The following is an 18,013-nucleotide window of genomic DNA, read 5'->3' on the forward strand; positions in this document are numbered from 1 at the left end:
TAGATCACACACTGGGTCAAAAGTCAGGCCTCAACCAGTACAAAAAGACTGAGATCACACCATGCATATTTTCAGACCACAACGTTATGAAACTTGAAGCCAATCACAAGAAAAAAATTTGGAAAGACCATAAATACCTGGAGGTTAAAGAAGTATCTTACTAAACAATGAATGGGTCAGCTAGGAAATTAAAGAAGCAATAAAAAAAAAAAAAATACATGGAAGCAAAGGAAAATGAAACACAATAACCAAAAAACATCTGGGATGCAGCAAAGCAGTCCAGGAGGGAAGTATATAGCAATACAGTCCTACCTCAAGAAGCAAGAAAAATCTCAAATATACAACCTAACCTTACACCTAAAGGAGCTAGAAAAAGAATAGCAAATAAAGCCTAAAACCAGCAGAAGAATGGAAATAATGAAGATTAGAGCAGAAATAAATGGTATAGAAATTTAAAAAAGAAGAGCAGAACAGATCAACAAAACTAGGAGCTGGTTCTTTGAAAGAATTAACAAAATTGATAAACCCCTAGCCAGACTTATCAAAAAGAAAAAAGGACCCAAATAATCACAAATGAGAAAGGAGAGATCACAACCAACACTGCAGAAATACAAACACTTATAAGAGAATATTATGAGCAATTATATGCCAACAAATTGGGCAATCTGGAAGAAATGGATAAATTCCTAGAAAAATATAAACTACCAAAACTGAAGCAGAAAGAAATAGGAAATTTCAACAGACCAATAACCAGCAAAGAAATTGAATTAGTAATCAAATATCTCCCAAGAAACAAGAGTCCACGGTGGATGGCTTCCGAGGGGAATTCTACCAAACATTTAAAGAAGAGTTAACATCTATTCTTCTCAAACTGTTCCAAAAAATAGAAATGGAAGGAACACCTCCAAACTCATTCTATGAGGCCAGAATTATCTTGATTCCAAAACCAGACAGGGACCACTAAATCCACTGAAAAAGAGAATTAGAGGGGCACCTGGGTGGTTCAGTTGGTCTGAAGCATCTGACTCTTGATTTTGGCTCAAGGCATGATCTCGGGGTTGTGAGATCGAGCTGTGCGTTGGTCTCTGCACTCAGCATGGACTCTGCTTGAGAGTCTCTCCTTCTGTCCCTCCCACCCCATTTCCCCTGTCTCGCAAATAAATCTTTTTTTTTTTTTTAAGGGAGAATTGCAGACCAATATCCCTGATGAACATGGATGCAAAAATTCTCAACAAGATACTAGCAAATTGAATCCAACCGCATGCTAAAACAATTGTTCACCACAATCAAGTGGGATTTATTCCTGGGTGGCAGGGTGGTTCAATATTCACAAATCAATCAATATGATACACCACATTAATAAAAGAAAAGATAAGAACCATATAATCCTCTCAACAGATGCAGAAAAAGCATTTGACAAAATACAGCATCCTCCTTGAAAAAACCTTCAAGAAAGTAGGGATAGAAGGAACAAAGCTCAACATCATAAAGGCCATATACAAAAGACCCATAGTTAATTATCATCCTCAATGGGGAAAAACTGAGAGCTTTTCCTCTAAGGTCAGGAGCATGACAGAGATATCCACTTCCACCACTGTTGTTCAACATAGTACTGGAAGTTTTAGCCTCAGAAATCAGGCAACAAAAAGAAAAGAAAACCAGCAAGGCAGAAGCCAAACTTTCAGTATTTGCACAGTACATGATACTCTATGTAGAAAACCCAAAAGACTGCACCAAAACTTTGCTAGAAGTGATACATGAATTCAGCAAAGTTGCAGGATATAAAATCAACATACAGAAATATGGTGCATTTCTATAATGAAGCAATAATGAAGCAGCAGAAAGAGAAGCCAAGGAATTGATCCCATTTACAATTGCACCAAAAACCATAAGATAGCTAGGAATAAACCTAACCAAAAAGGTAAAAGACTTGTACTCTGAAAACTATAGAAACTTATGAAAGAAACTGAAGGTGACACAAAGAAATGGAAAAATATTCCATTCTCATGGATTGGAAGAACAAATATTGTTAAATGTCTATACTACACAAAGCAATCTATACATTCAATGCAATCACTATCAAAATGCCACCAGCATTTTTCACAGAGCTAGAACAATTCTAAAATTTGTATGGAACCAGAAAAGATCCTGAATAGTCAAAGTAATGTTGAAAAGAAAAGCAAACTGGCAGGCATCACAATTCCAGACTTCAAGCTCTATTACAAAGCTGTAATCATCAAGACAGTATGGTACTGGCACAAAAACAGACACATGGATCAATGGAACACAATAGAGAACCCAGAAATGGACCCACAGCTATATGGTCAACTAATCTTTGACAAAGCAGGAAAGAATATCCAATGGAAAAAAGACAATTTTTCAACAAATGGTGTTGGGAAAAAATGGACAATGACATGCAGAAGAATGAAACTGAACCATTTTCTTACACCATACACAAAAATAAATTAAAAGTGGATGAAAGACCTAAATGTGAGACAGGAAACCATCAAAATCCTAAAAAACACAGGCAGCAACCTCTTTGACCTTGGCCTTAACAACTTCTTACTAGACATGTCACCTGAGGCAAGGGAAACAAAAACAAAAATGAACTATTGGGACTTCATCAAGATAAAAAGCTCTTGCACAGTGAAGGAAACAATAAACAAAACTAAAAGGCAGTCTATGGAATGGGAGAAAATATTTGTAAATCTTGACATACCTGATAAAGAGTAGGATCCAGAATCTATAAAGAACTTATCAAACTCAATACCCAAAACCCAAATAATCCAGTCAAAAAATGAGCAGAAGACATGAACAGACATTTTTCCAAAGAAGACATACAAATTGATAACAGACACATGAAAAGATGTTCAACATCACTCATCATCAGGGAAATACAAATCAAAACCAGGATGAGATACTACCTCACACCTATCAAAATGGCTAAAATTAACAACAAAGGAAACAACAAATGTTGGCGAGGATGTGGAAAAAGGGGAACCCTCTTTCACTGTTGGTGGGAATGCAAGCTCGTGCAGCCACTGTAGAAAACAGTATGGTGGTTCCTCAAAAAATTAAAAATAGAGCTACCCTATGACCCAGCAACTGCACTAAGAGGTATCTACCTAAAGTATAGAAAAGTACAGATTCAAAGGGGGCACATGCACCCTGATGTTTATAGAAGCATTATCAACAACAACAAACTATGGAAACAGTCCAAATATCTATTGAGTGATGAATGGATAAAGAAGATGTGGTGTGTTTATAAATATATACATATATATATATGCGCGCACACACACACACACACACACACACACAGGAATATTACTCAACCATCAAAAAGAATGAAATCTTGCCATTTGCTACATTGTGGATGGAACTAGAGGGTATTATGCTAAGTGAAATAAGTCAGTCAGAGAAAGACAAATACCATATGATTTCACTCATATGTGGAATTTATGAAACAATATGGATGAACTTAGGGGAAGGGAAGGAAAAATAAAATAAGATAAAAACAGACAAGGAGGCAAACCATAAGAGACTCTTAACTATAGAGAACAAACTAAGGGTTGCTGGAGGGCAATGGGTGGGGGGATGGGCTAGATGGGGGATGGGTATCAAGGAAGGCACTTGAGATGAACACTGGGTGTTACATGTGAGTGATGAATCACTAAATTCTACTCCTAAAACCAATACTACACTATATGTTACCTAATCTGAATTGAAATAACTTGGAAGAAAAAAAAAAGATATAATGCACTTGGACATGGTTTCTGTAAGAAAGGCAAAATGGAACTCCTAACAGATGAATGATACTCAAAGATTCTTTCCAAATCAAAAGACCGATGAAAAAAAAAAAGCCAACCAAAACCATATGTTCATGTACTTAATGTTTACATTCATTATTTAAGGTATATGGGAATTTTCATCTTTTCCTTAAAATGGTTCTGCACTTGAACAGATGGCCCACGCTGCTTGGGCAGCATCCATTCTGGCCTCAGAAGCCAGTTCCTGCACCAAGCACATACCTGTGTGAGAAGAATGTTATCAAACAGCAGTTGAGTTTCCGACTGATCTTTAGTGATATCTGCATTGGCATTCATCCCAAAGATTTCCGGTGCAGGGTTTAGGGGCAGAGTCTTTGTGTATTCGATGTAGCTTTTGTGCTGCCAAGATGAATAACAAAGAGTCAGGAGGTTAGAAATCAATTATCCTGTAGAACTTTCTCTCTGAGAAGTGATAATTTTCAATACTCAAGTTATTGAGTGGATGAGCCTGTGGAATTGGACACTGAATGCTTTCATTTTCTTTCAACCTGGGCCAAAGTTAAAAAAAAAAAAAAGAAGGAAACATTTAGGAAGAAAAAATAAAATGTTCCATTCAATTGAAATGGATTTGAAAATGGAGAGAGGAACATCCCAGCCATCTCATTTAGCTGGAGAAATTTTTCTGCGCCACATTTATTGATGATTGTTCTTCATTTATTGCAATAAAAATAATTTTTTTCTCTTTACTCTGATTTTTCTGTTTGCTTGTGATAAATCCACGTAATTCAGAAAAGTAAACATTACCCGAATGTTTATTACCCTGAGATAATCACCATTAACATTTATTTTTATACATATGCACATACATTTTGTACTTTCTTTACATGGACTTCTGTCAAAATTACAAACCTTTCTTCATGCTCACACAATCATACCAACACTCATATACATATATGGTGAGTGGGGGTAGGGGATTGTTCACTGATGGTTTCTCGAAATGGGTCATGTTACATATACCCGACTTCATCTTGCTTTTTTCTCACTTGACAATTCATCACTGGAAATCCTGATACCCATGGTTCCACATGTTGACCTCCTCCACTCATTTAGTGACCTTGGCTCTGGGACTGATTTTCTCTTCATCCCTATTGACATCTGCTCTCAGCTAGCATTAATCTTAATGGACGATGCAGTTATGGTATGTGCCTCTGATGCATGTGGTCATAGTTTAACTTTCAATACGTGCCCATTTGACTTTTAGGAATAAAATGAGAACCAATTGAATTGTCCTGGCAGTTTCTGGAAGTCTACTGTGTGATCATCTGAAGGCAGATCCCACATCTTCTACTACGCAGGCCTGGAAAAAGTAGGCAGAGGGAAATGGACTCTAGGCAGGAGATGGTTCTGTAACTCTCTCCCCCTTTTTACCCGTGTGGTCTTGGGCAAGTCATTCAACTTTAGTGAACCTGCTTTCTCGTTTGTAAAAAGGACAGGATAATAATACTGATGTTAATTTGAAGCTCTAGTGAGATAATGAACTGTACTGCTTTGTAGATAAGTAAGCATGATCTAGATATTAACTATGATTGTTAATATTATTTTGTAACCCTTCTCATGTGTGTTTCCACTTTAATTGGGTACAATGACTTTCTACCAACGGAATAAATTCATGACAACAGAATTTCAGCTCACTAAGGAAGCTCTTCCCGGGTGAGGGGTCTTTCTGATAGTCCTCACATTACAGCAAACAGCAAACTACTAACTACATCTATGCATGAGGTTGGTTCTGTTCCAAGAAGGCTGAAAAAAGCACACACAATGGTTAACCAAAAAACAAGGCCTCTGGGGAAAAAAAAATCACCATCTTATCAGAGGAATTTCAGGTTTTACTGCTTTTCGTTTTCTTGAAGGGCATACTTACATCACCAGAAGGAGGAACAAAATAGATGCCGCTTGAGTCGAATTTATAGCTTGGGTTTTGGACTAATTCTGTGTTGAAGAATTTGTTCAGAATGCTGCGCAGCGTGCGCCGATCCCAGTCGTCGGTCACCCTGCCTCCGTAATTGCATTCACCTGTCATGTACTGCAGAGCTTCGTAAGGCAGCTCCTGGAATCCAGAGTTCAAGTCACTCCCCCAGCTAAGAGTTATCAGTAGCACATCATGCAGAGCTGTGTTTCCTGTTTGCTCCTATTATTAAACTGCTTACAAAAATTTGCCTTAAGCACAATTTCCCCTTACATACGTTTCTGCTAATGGTCGCGATTTCCCCCATAGTCTTTTTCTCCTTGTATGATCTGTCATTTCTATTCAGTCAATGCAGAGAACAGAATTCGTCTATTAACTTGGCATTCACTCACTATTCAACCAACACTAATGGACCACCTACTATGTGCCAGACACAGAATGAGACCAGAATCCCATCCTTGAAAACGTGGCATTGCTGACTGACATTCAAAACAAATCCAATGTAATTCAGAGATAATCAGTGTTAGTTTCTTGCATCACCTTTTTATATCCCTCTGTATTTTGACAAGTGGAATCATTGTAGAGGCAATTTTGCATATAACTTTTCACCAAAGCTCATATTATAAGATACCTTTTACCATTTCATAAAATACTCTTTTAAAATATTTTAATAATTTAAGAAACAAAACAGATGAACATGGGGGAAGGGGAAAAAAACAGAGAGAGGAAAGCAAACCTATAAGAGACTCTTGATGATAGAGAACAAACTGAGGGTTGATGGAGGGCAGTCGATGGGGGATGGGCTAGATGGGGCCTGGGTATTAAGGAGGGCACTTGTGATGAGCATTGGGTGTTATATGTAAGTGATGAATCACTATATTCTACTCCTGAAACCAATATTACACTATATGTTAACTAGAATTTAAAAATTTGAAATAAAAGAAAAAAAATTTTAATAACTATCTTCCAATATTGAATACTTCAGTCACTCCTAATTTTCTGCTGTGTTAAATTATGTTTCATTAAATATACATTTCTTAAAATTTCTAATGATTTTTTAGTCTAGATTCCTGAAAAGGAAACTACTATGTCAAAGGAGAAAGAGTTTATAAAAAGCAATTGATTAATGTTACCAAGCTACTTTTCTTTCATTCTTTTTTTTTTTTTTAAGTAGGCTCCATGCCCAGCAAGGAGCCCAATGTGGGGCTTAAACTCACACTTTGAGATCAAGACCTGAGCTGAGATCAAGAGTTGGACACTTAACTGACAGACACCCAGGCAGCCCACCAAATTGCTTTTCTGAAAGGCTGTAGTAATTGTAGGAATCAGTTTTAAAATTTTTGCTAATTTGTTTGACCAAAGATAATTAATATTGTGTTAATTTGCATTCCTAGAATATCAGTGAAGTTCATAATTTTTTTCATGTTTAATAACATTTGTTCTGTGAACTAGCCTTCTACCCATTTTTTTCAATTAAAGTTTTAATGGCTTTATTTGTATAAGCTGTTTTATAAATTATCCTTTTTAATCAAATTTGTGGAAATATTTTTTCCTTTTAGTTTGCTTTTTTATTATATTCTCTGGTATGAAGAATTTTTAAATGTTTATGAGTACAAAAGTATTGATTGTTCATACTGCAATTTGTTTTATCAGCATAAATACTTACATATCCAAATAGAATTCTCTATTTCTCACTGCTCTCAACAAAACTGAGTGTTATCATTTAGGAGAAAAAACTGACAGTTAAACAATAACATTGTTAACTCCAGGTACATTTTTAAATTTTTTAAAAATATTTATTTTTAGTATTCTCTATACACAACATGGGGCTTGAACTTACAACCCCAAGATCCAGAGACGCATGCTCTACATACTGAGCCAGCCAAGTGCGCCTGTTTTTAATTTTTAAGTGTATTTTTTTATTGAGATAAAATTGACATATAACATTAGTTTCAAGCATATTACAATGATTTGGTATTTGTATATATTGTGAAATGATCACAATAAATCTATTTAACATGTCATTACATGTAATTACACATTTTTTCTTGTGATGAGAACTTTTAAGATCTATTCTTAGCCACTTTCAAATATGCAATATGGTATTAACTCTAGTCACCATACTGTCCGTTTACATACCTTAAGTTTATTTTTGATATTGACATTTTAAAAATGTTTATTCACCACTTGTATTTATTTTGTTAAATAACCTACTCTGTTCTTCTATGTGTTTTCCTCATTTGGATGATTATCTTCTTTATTGTTATTAAAAGCTCTTTATACAGTTACTAAATCAGTTTGTCAGATATATTTTAGCTATCTCCTCGGTTTTCAATTGTCTTTTATTTTTACGATGTTTGTTTATGGTAATAAAGCAATGTTTTAAAATATAGCAATCTTTGACTTTAGAATTATTTCATTGCCTTTGTCCTTTCAAGCCCTTCTTGCAGTTATCTGTGCAAAGTTAAGAGTGTATATCCCACATCCCTGGGATCCCACATTGAGGAATCTCTTCAATAGAAATAATCACACTAAGGAAGAGTAGGTGATAGTTGTTAGAGAGGGGAAATTTATTGAATTAGGGGCTGGGAATGATGAAACTGGTTATTTGTTAGAACTGGAATGGAAGGCGAGAATTTAGGAGAACTTGTGTCAGTGACCAAGACCTTGTGGAGAAACAAACAGAATCAGGATGAACTCCAGCATGTTTATGTTCTTCCAACGTCGAATGAGACGGGAGTTTGGTCAGATGCATGCACTGCCTGGACTTGCCTTGCTGACCTCATGAAAATGAAACAAAGCAAGAAAACTCATTTGCATAGTAAATAGGTAGTAAATGAGGTAGAACAAAGGTGAACCAGCTGGCCCCTGGGAGGGCTTCCAGACATAGAGGAAAGAGGAGATGGAGAGGGGGAAGAGTTTGATTTATGGAAAAAGGGTTAAACCCTCCCACCTGTCCCAGAACTGATGGGTAAGATGTTGTTTCTCTCAGCAGCTTGATCACAACCAGGACCAATCACACTGGGGAGTGAATTCTCCCAGGGGCCCGGGGAGGCTGGTTGGGGTCGCAGAAATCGTGGCAGCTTGTTGCTGGGCCCTTTGTGATGAAGGTTGAGACCACGGACGGAGAGAGAGTGTGTACGTGGAAGCAGAGCTCGGAGTCGGCAACTTGTATGCAAGGGTATACACAATGGCATTCATTTTAGCATTACTTATTAGCAAAAAATAAAAAAGAAAAAATCCTAACGGTCAACAAAGGGGGAATGCTGTGTAAGCAGCCATGAAACAAAGATCTCTATCTACTTTGGAAGTTGTCCACAATATATGCAGAATGAAAAAAGCAAGCTGAAAATGTGTGAATACAATTATGTTTTTCAGAAAAAAATTTGTGTGTATATTGTGCTTATGTATATATGACCTACATGCATATGTGAAAACTTCAGGACAGATATGTCCTAAGCTGTGAAATTGGTTGCCTTGGGGTGAAAGTAGGGTGAGAGGGAGGGGTGGGCCTTAAACACACAGGCATGCACGCACGCACGCATGCACACACACCCCTACCAAAACGAGAAAAACAAAGCCATTGCCCAGCTGCCAAGCAGATTATATCTATCTACTATTATTTTCTTCTTTTACAGTTTAACTTTTCCTATTTCCTTTAATCCAACAGGAATTACACAGTATAAATAATCTAACTTGTTTTTTTCCTAATAGCAAACAATCAATCATTCTATCATAATTTATTGACTACTCCTATTTCCTATTCATTTTATTTTTTCTCGTTATTTTTCTTTTGAATTCTAGTTAGTTAACATGTAGTGTAATACTGATTTCAGGAGTAGAATTTAGTGATTCATCACTTACATACAACACCCAGTGCTCATCCCAACAAGCGCCCTCCTTAGTACCCATCACCATTTAGCCCATCCCCCACCCATCTTCCCTCCCTCAACCCTGTTTGTTCTCTATCGTTAAAAGTCTCTTATGATTTGCCTCCCTCTCTTTTTCCCCCCTTCCCCTATGTTCATCTGTTTTGTTTCTTAAATTCCACATATGAGTGAACTTTTTGGACAAAATTCTAACAAAATTAGGAGGGACTCACTTTCAAAAAGTTCCATACCCTTGCAGGACACTTGGATTGGTTTAACAAGGAGTTCTTCAAAGTTGCAAATATGTTAAAAATCCAACTAATAGACAAGTGGCAAAAAAAGAAAATGATGTGTGTGTGTGTGTGTGTGTGTGTGAGAGAGAGAGAGAGAGAGAGAGAAAGAAAAAGAGAATTGTAGGTGCTTAAATGTGGTTGATGTGACAACATTAGGCTGTTTGGCTTCTTCCCAGAATCCATACCTCAGGTGAACATCAATGGTCTAAAGAGTTTGCTTTCTCCTGACAAATGGCCCAAATCCAAATTCTGGAATAAGAGTACAATGTCATTTTCCTAAAAATAAAGTCATGCTCCAGAACAGAAGGAAATCAGTCCGTATTTTTCATTTCGGAGCCTGGTTGATTTATGGTCTTCTCAAATCCTTTTCAAAATAAATACAATATGCTCCATTCTCAGATTCCCACAGGTGTTTACATGTCAAAAATAAGTGATAAGATACAGGTTCCTAACAGACAAACCAATGTCCTAACTACCTATGATAGCAGTTATGATATCCTGTTATAACAAAGTACTACTTAATAAGCTTTTGGGAATTATTCTATTTGTTTTATAAGAGTAGAAATTAATCAGAAGTCCCTGCTCACTATACAAACACTTACAATGTAATAAAGAGCAAAATAGGTAATGTCCTTGCTGTGATTTTTATGATACCTCATACTGGTTCAGGAACATGTGGAGTTGCTGTACGCTGATTCTTAGGTCAGTCTCATTGAACTCATAAGGAATATTCCACCCCAGGGGTCCAAATTTCCGTCTCTCTTGCACCAAAGCATGAAAGAAGCAGAGACCATAAAGTAATTTCTTGAATTCCTCCTGTAATGAGAAGAAATGGCACCATGTCATTTCCCCCTACCACTGCATTATACTTACCATTTTTTAAAATGAAAGTAACTCTTTTTGTTTATAAATATATCCATCCCAAAGTACGCCAAAACAGAATTCACTACTTCTACAGGATATTTAGGCAAAAATATGCCCGTTCGCCTACATGTTCAGTTGGCACACATAGCTGTGGACACGAGGTTTTTAGGGAGCATAGTATGCTTGTCTATTTAGTGTTACCTTATAGGATTTTGGACGTTCCAACTGAAGCATAGTGAGGCAAGGAGAATGAATTCCAATGTGTGGTCCGAGACCACCATGGAGAAATTTCAAAGGAGACCGTTCAAACCAATTAAGCAGCTCTGTAAAGAACTTCTGGATTGAAACTTTGGGCAGCCTCAAGACTTTTCCAGTTACTCTTAGGTAGTAAGTCTTATACTTACTTTGAATGCCAAAGCCAGCCTTGAATCAGAAATCAGAAAGTGTGAGGCACCCTCCACAAGAATGCTATAAAATGGTCAAAATAGAGCTTGAGAGAGGATTTGTGAACATTTCCTTGGAAAGAACAGCAGCTGTGCTAGGAGCCCTCTTGCCCCATCCCCAAGGGAGAAAGGAGCACAAGGTCTATCTTCTCAGTCCAAGCTAGTGAGAAGGAAATTGATGGGGTCAATCAGAGTTGATGCCTGTTTCCTGCAGCTAGGGTAGACTGGAAAAGTGCAAACATTACACTCAAAAGAGTAGAGCAGTGTAAGGGGGCAGGGTAGTGGACTGGGAGAGGGAAATCGGAGCCCCGCTTCCAATGGTGGGCCAAGCCAGTGTGGATCCCAAGGAGCAGATGAGGAGCTGGATTAAGAATGTCAGCCAGGGGGAGCACCCAGGTGGCTCATTTTGGTTAAGTGTCTGACTCTTGATTTCTGTTCACGTCATGATCATCAGGGTTTTGAGATGGAGCCCTGTGTTGGGCTCCGTGTTGGACATGGAGCCTGCTTAAGATTCTCTCTCTCTCTCCCTCTCTCCCTTTCCTCTCTCTCTAAGAAAAAAAGAAAAGAAAAGAAAAAGAAAAAAGAAAGTCAGCCATGGGTCATTTGAAACATTTTTTGGTCAAGAGTGTTTGTATCACAGGGTAAGGAAATCCCAACAGTAAGAGTCTGTATGAAGTGAATGATAAGAACCAACAGCTGAGGAGGGTCAGGAGCAGTCAGCTGAAGGACAGACATGACAAGGGTGATGGAGTCATGGTCAGAGGAGTCCGGAAGGGGAGCCCAAGGAGAACCCATGAAAAGACTCACAAGAGAAAAATTCAGCTTTAAACCCCCACCAAGTCCAGAGAGCTCCAAGCAATAACAGCCCAGGCCCAGAATGTCCACTCCACCCTGCTTTGTGTCTGCACATGCTACAAATTGAGTGGTCAGGCTCAGCAGCCATCGTCTGCCAGGGGCGCCACAGAAAGAAGGATGCCAACTCTATCCTATTCCCCTAACAGCTTGAAGCCCACTGACCACAGGTCCTAGGTGAGTTTCTGGAGAGTCAAAGCCTACATTTTAAGGAAAAGTTAAGTATGTATTGATTAACACACTGCACTGTACTTTCTGATTTCTGAATCAAGACTGGCTTTGCAAGTTAAAATGACCATAGGTCATTTCATTATCTGACAGTAACCAGAAAAGCCATGATACTGCCCAGAATTTTATCCAAGGGCAGGTGGAAGTGTCCCCTGTGGAATAAACTGAAAGGCGGAGTGGAGACAAGAGCAAAGTAGCATCAGTTTAACCAGAGAGGTGGGAAAAAGCAAAGTGACACATGCTGTGTGGATTTGGGAACTATTTTATTTTATTTCATTTCATTTCATTTTATTTATTTTATTTTATTTTTCAGTAGGCTCCACACCCAGCGTGGAGCTTGAACTCAGAATCCTGAGATGGAGACCTGAGCTGAAATCAAGAGTGGGACACTTAACCGACTGAGCCACCCTGGCGCCCCTAGAACTATTTTAGATACATTACAGAACCAAGCAAATTGGTAAATATGCTGATGATGTGGGAGCCAGATGCTCAGTGTAGAAGTGACCTGCACATATGGAATGAGGGAAAGTAAGAAAGAACCCTGGGTGGATGGACAGAAGTTGGATATACTATTACAAACTCATCACCTCTGAAATATGAGTATGTATGTGTGCATGTACTTATGCACATATGTGTGTATATATATTTGTATGTATGTGTATGTGTGTGAGAGTACATGCATATATTTCCAAAGTTTCTCCCCTGAAAGGACCAAGAACCAAAAACAAGGCAGTAGCACTGAGCTCATCCAGCACCCAGATCTAGGTCTCTAGAACCAGGACTTCACAGAAAAATGGCTGGTTCCAGGGTTGGATGACAGAGAAGTCTGCAGCATCTTATGCCAAAAATGTAAGAAGGTTAAGTAATAACAACAACAACAACAATAATAATAATAAATGATGGGACCTAGTACAGAGGGGCCAGCTTGAAGGTGCTCCACTGACCCAATCTGGAACAATTTGAGCAAAAGACTTAAGGATGGTGATGAACTGTAAAGCACTGGGGGAAAAACCAAGGAATTCATGAGTCCATACCAACAACACATAAATAAAGGGGAAGACTAGAGGGCTGTTGCAGAGAGCAGAGTGGCAGATGTCAAATATGGAGGAAGTACTCGAGTTAGAATTATCATAGGAAATAACTGCCTCAGGCAAGATACATCGACGGCCACTAAAGCTGGGCCAGGGGTAAAGTTTGATGAGAAACAGGATATTGGCATGGCCTGAAAATGTCTCCCCAGAGACTGATGGTTAGTTGCAAGGCACAAAGCAGTTACTACCCATTGAAGAACTCAGACATCACTTTCTCTGGGTGATCAAAATTCCTATCAACAGTGAGGGATAAATGGACATCATGTACCTCCCAATGTGATAGTCTGAGGACACAATTTCACTAATGTCATATTTTGGCTAAAAATGAGTAACTTGAATCTAATCATGAGGAAATATCGACAAGCCCCAAATGAAATGTTCTATTAAAAAAAGCAAGAGGAGATGAATTCTTCAGAAAGGTCAATATCCTCAAAGCCAAAGAAAGGGGAGGCAATGTTCCAGATTAAAGGAGGCAAAGAGGCATGGCAACTCAATGTCATTCTAACCCTAGACCAACTTTAGTAAGCAGGGAAGATGCTCTAAAGGACATGATTGAATCAATGGACAAATTTGGAACACAGTAAATTAGAGATCGTGTCCTTGCCAAATCCACTAAACTAATAATAGTACCAGGGTATTAACAGGAGGTGAATATGGGTAAAGGGCATAGGGCTGTTCTTCATACTAGTTTTATACTTGCCACTTTTCTGTAAGTTTAAAATTATTTCCCAATAAGAAGTTAAAACAAAAATGATGACATACTCTTTTGGCATTTGAGGAGATTGGGCTTTTGGTTTGGATTGTGTTTCATAAATGCCTAGACTCCCAATATGTGTGACTTCCACTGGAGAGACCTTTGGATCAAGAAGAAAGGGAGTAAAATTTTGCAAAAGGGCTTCTGTCCAACCTATCACATGCAGACATGCCCTCACCGCCTACCTGGGAGTAACCCGCTCCCTGTAGGCGTAATCAATGCAAAAGCTACTCATACAGCAGGTCTTAGAAGCATAGGATAAAGTTTGACTTAGTTTTAAACACAGGTGCTTGCTTTCTTTTAGTACCTAAGACTTTTGTTTAATGAAAGTACTTCTTTATTTTTAATGTTTTCTTTTGATGTGTACTTAAAACATATCCCGATATCAAAAGCATGAGCTGTTTAATGGCAAAAACTTACCAAGGTTCATAACCCCTCTTAAAAAGAAACTCTTCCATTTTTAATTATGGTAAAACTCTGTGAAACAATTTCAGGTCACAGACATTCACACATAGAATTCTAATCATGAAAGCAGTGGGTGGTTTCCCTGCTTGCCTGGGGACGCTAAAAAAGACCCTTATGAGTCCCATCAATCAAGGAGTAAAATCATTTTGGCTCTCATTATAGTTATATGGAGGAAATATTTTTATGTTTTAATTTAAAGATATGGCTCCAAATAGCAAAGGGCTCAGTTAATATCCTGAAACAAGATTCTCCAACCTAGCAGATTTGTACTGGGAATGGCTTACAGCTGACTTTCTAAATAGAAAGCTACATTATTAATGACACCCCAGAAGATCTCAGCTGAGCAGAAATGAGGCTGGTGGTAAAATTAAAATAAAATATTAATACAATTGACTTCAGCACAGTCAATAATCAGTAATCAAAACCAACGGCACTGCGGGGCAGGAGGCCTATTTAATTTGTAGTTTTACTCAGCCACACACATCCGTGATCACCAGGGGCCACTTGAAATGCTTCCCAGGGCTGAAGTAACAAGACTTAGCCATTACTAACAGGCTTTTTGCAGCTGCCAAAGAACTCCAGGTCAGAGATTGGGTCCATGAGGTATGATCGAATGATATTAGCTCGTAAACCTTTCGGTGCTTCATTGGTCATTTTTACACCATTCTGCAGGACAGACACGGGGAAGTTTGGTGATGGGTAACTTGTCAGCCAAATGCGGAAATCTGGATGTGTGGATTCTGGGCTTAACTCCTGCAAAAAAGGAAATCAGACATGAATGGGTACATAAAATCCAAGGGAAATCTCCAGATCGTATGTGCATGGGATGGGTTGGAAGTGGGAGGAAGCACTGTTACAAAATAGAACCCACTGCTGCAATTTAAGGCACAAGTCTTAAAAGCAGATTCTGTCCCTGAAACAACATTCTTTATTGAGAAGGCCCAGAGTGTTGCCGTGCTTCTCGAAAAATTTAAATCATAGGACTAGAAAGTTCACAAAGGTATTACAAAGGTATTACATAATTTAGAGTTGGCCACAGTAGAGACTAAGACATTCCAAAAAAATCTCATATCTTAACTGATGTTGCTGAAATATTTATAGCTATAATTCTCTGCCCGAGAGCCAGATCAAGAATAATCCGTTCTTCTTACTGTAGCCAGGTTGTGAGAATGAGCAACATAAGTCAATATTAAACCAAGCAGAGATGAAAAGAAGAAAAAGAGAGCGTTTTGAAAGGTGAAGCATTAAAACATATCACTATCAGCTACATTTTCTTAAGGGGATATTCAGGTCTGCACTAGGGAGGACAACGGAACACTCACTTAGCGCTGTCCTGAAGGCTGTCTAGGTGAGGAATGATTATCACAGGCCCTTTCCCCTCTTCCTGGTCAGTCCCACTCCCTATTGCTACTTCCCCCAATTGTTCATGTCAGTAGTATCTCATGTTTTTTTTAAATTTCAATTCTTTATCAGTAGAACAGTTTTTGAGCACTCACATGGTGAAGAGACAAGGGTCAATTAGGAAGGATACAGAGGTGCCTACCTTCTTTAATAACAATAGTGGAGAGTGAGGGCACCGTTTTTCTCTCCTACCAGCTGCCCTATGCCCAGTGACTCAAACAGCATGACTCACGGGAATTTCGGGCTACGTGTGTCATCCATTAGGGACAGCTCTTCTCTCCTATATGACTCTCTGATGGGTATCTATGACACAGTTCAACAGGTCATGAGAAAGGCCTAGAGATGGAGGAGCCATGAGGAAATAGGCACAAATATAAAACCTCTAATGTAACACCTGAAGGATGAGAAGATGTTTGTAAGGCAAATAATAGAATCATTTTTCAGACAGAAATAACATGATGGCCTATATTCTTTTTTTTTTTTTTTAAGATTTATTTGTGAGAGAGGGAGAGAGCAGGGGGAGGGGCAGAGGAAGAGGGAGAGAGCATCTCAAGCAGAGTCCCCGCTGAGCGTGGAGCACAACATGGGGCTCGATCTCACGACCCTGAGATCATGACCTGAGCCAAAACCAAGAGTCAGACGCTTAACTGACTGAGCCACCCAGGCGCCCCATGATGGCCTATATTCTTGAAAAAGTGTGCTGTATCAATGAAAGTGAAAGAAGTTCAAATGGCTAGAGCAAAGAAGTCATAGAAGATGGTAGCAAAGGTCAACAGGAAGTGTGTTGTCAGCCATGATGAGGGTTTAAACTGTCTTGCGTGCAAAGGAAGAGTTTTAAGCAGAGAAGCAATATTCATTCACTAATTCAGGAAGTAGTTACGGATTGTCTCTCTGGGCCAGCCACAATTCAAGGTGCTGGAGATAAAGCAGAGAACAAAAAACAAAGTCACTGTTCTCATGGGGCTTATATTCTAATGGGAGATGCAGACAAAACGGTGACAAGTGGCACAAAGGAAAATACAACCTGTTCCTTAAAGTTTCAATTGTACGTCTGGATAGTGCAAGTTATATCATTAGCTTGGTGAATTAGTAACAAAAGGGACTCTGAGTTAGGAAGGGTCTAGAGTCATGGGTAATTACATCAAATGTATTTTCTCTATGTTTGTTGAAATGAAGCACCAGGACTTCTGTTTCCTCAGTTGAGCTATGTGGGGTTTTCTTCTTGGAATTTCTGCACACCAAAATGGGGAAGTGCCATAACCCACTGCAAGAACAGGTGGAGGAGTATTCCTTTGGTTTCAGACTGGTCCTCTGTGGCAGGCTCACTAAGTAGGTGAGAAGTGAGTTAAAGCAAAGTTAAATCCTGAAGCCCTTTGGTTTAGAGTGACTACATGAATTTCACCCTGAAAAGCCTCCTTTGTTGTCTTTGGTCCTCTGCTGTGAAAGGTATATTGGTTTCTGTCTGCACTGTGGTTTACCCCCATCTTCGAGGCTATTCTTGTGGATGAGAGAGATTTCCAATTCACTGCATAAGCCCTTGTCCCTGCTGAGAGGGACTGGGCAAGGTCTGACTGTGTGATTTCCTCTGGTCCCCTAGTCCCCCATGTGAGCCCATCTCTCCTATAATCCAGCCAAGCCACTAGCCTGCAGCCCTCCAAACCAGAGGAGGGCATGGATTTGAATGGCACGTATATCACTAATTTTGAAGGGGGAATACAATCTAATAAAAATACACTTGAATTTTTACCTCGCAAACTTTCTCGAGGGTTGGCATCCAAGAGGTGGCAAGGTGACAATTCTGAAGAACAACCCATGTTCCTTCCTTGATAGCTTTTTCTATCATCTTCATAGCTATGGGCCCTTGGCCTTGACCAAGAGATAAAGAGCTAAGTTTTGATCCCCCATATCCCTGTGTACAAAAATAGTAAAGATGTTATTTGACAATGCATTTTTAAAGAAGAATCACTATTATTTTTACAGGAAATGTTAACATGAAGCATATTAAAATTTAAAATTT

At 38.7% G+C, this 18,013-nt stretch overlaps 1 protein-coding gene across 1 annotated transcript in view; it reads right to left on the reverse strand.

Annotated features, from left to right (window-relative positions):
• Positions 1 to 18,013, reverse strand: part of DNAH7 (dynein axonemal heavy chain 7) — a 261,052-nt gene that overhangs the window by 19,528 nt on the left and 223,511 nt on the right. The window contains exons 56-60 of the mRNA XM_078071131.1: positions 17,744 to 17,905; positions 15,148 to 15,348; positions 10,553 to 10,714; positions 5,692 to 5,877; positions 4,032 to 4,169 (exon numbers count right to left, since the gene is read on the reverse strand). Coding sequence (XP_077927257.1) covers positions 4,032 to 4,169; positions 5,692 to 5,877; positions 10,553 to 10,714; positions 15,148 to 15,348; positions 17,744 to 17,905 — 849 coding nt within the window. The remainder of the gene's footprint in view (positions 1 to 4,031; positions 4,170 to 5,691; positions 5,878 to 10,552; positions 10,715 to 15,147; positions 15,349 to 17,743; positions 17,906 to 18,013) is intronic.

The sequence above is a fragment of the Halichoerus grypus genome, chromosome 4 (assembly GCF_964656455.1).
Source record: "Halichoerus grypus chromosome 4, mHalGry1.hap1.1, whole genome shotgun sequence".
In the NCBI taxonomy this organism is placed as follows: domain Eukaryota; kingdom Metazoa; phylum Chordata; class Mammalia; order Carnivora; family Phocidae; genus Halichoerus; species Halichoerus grypus.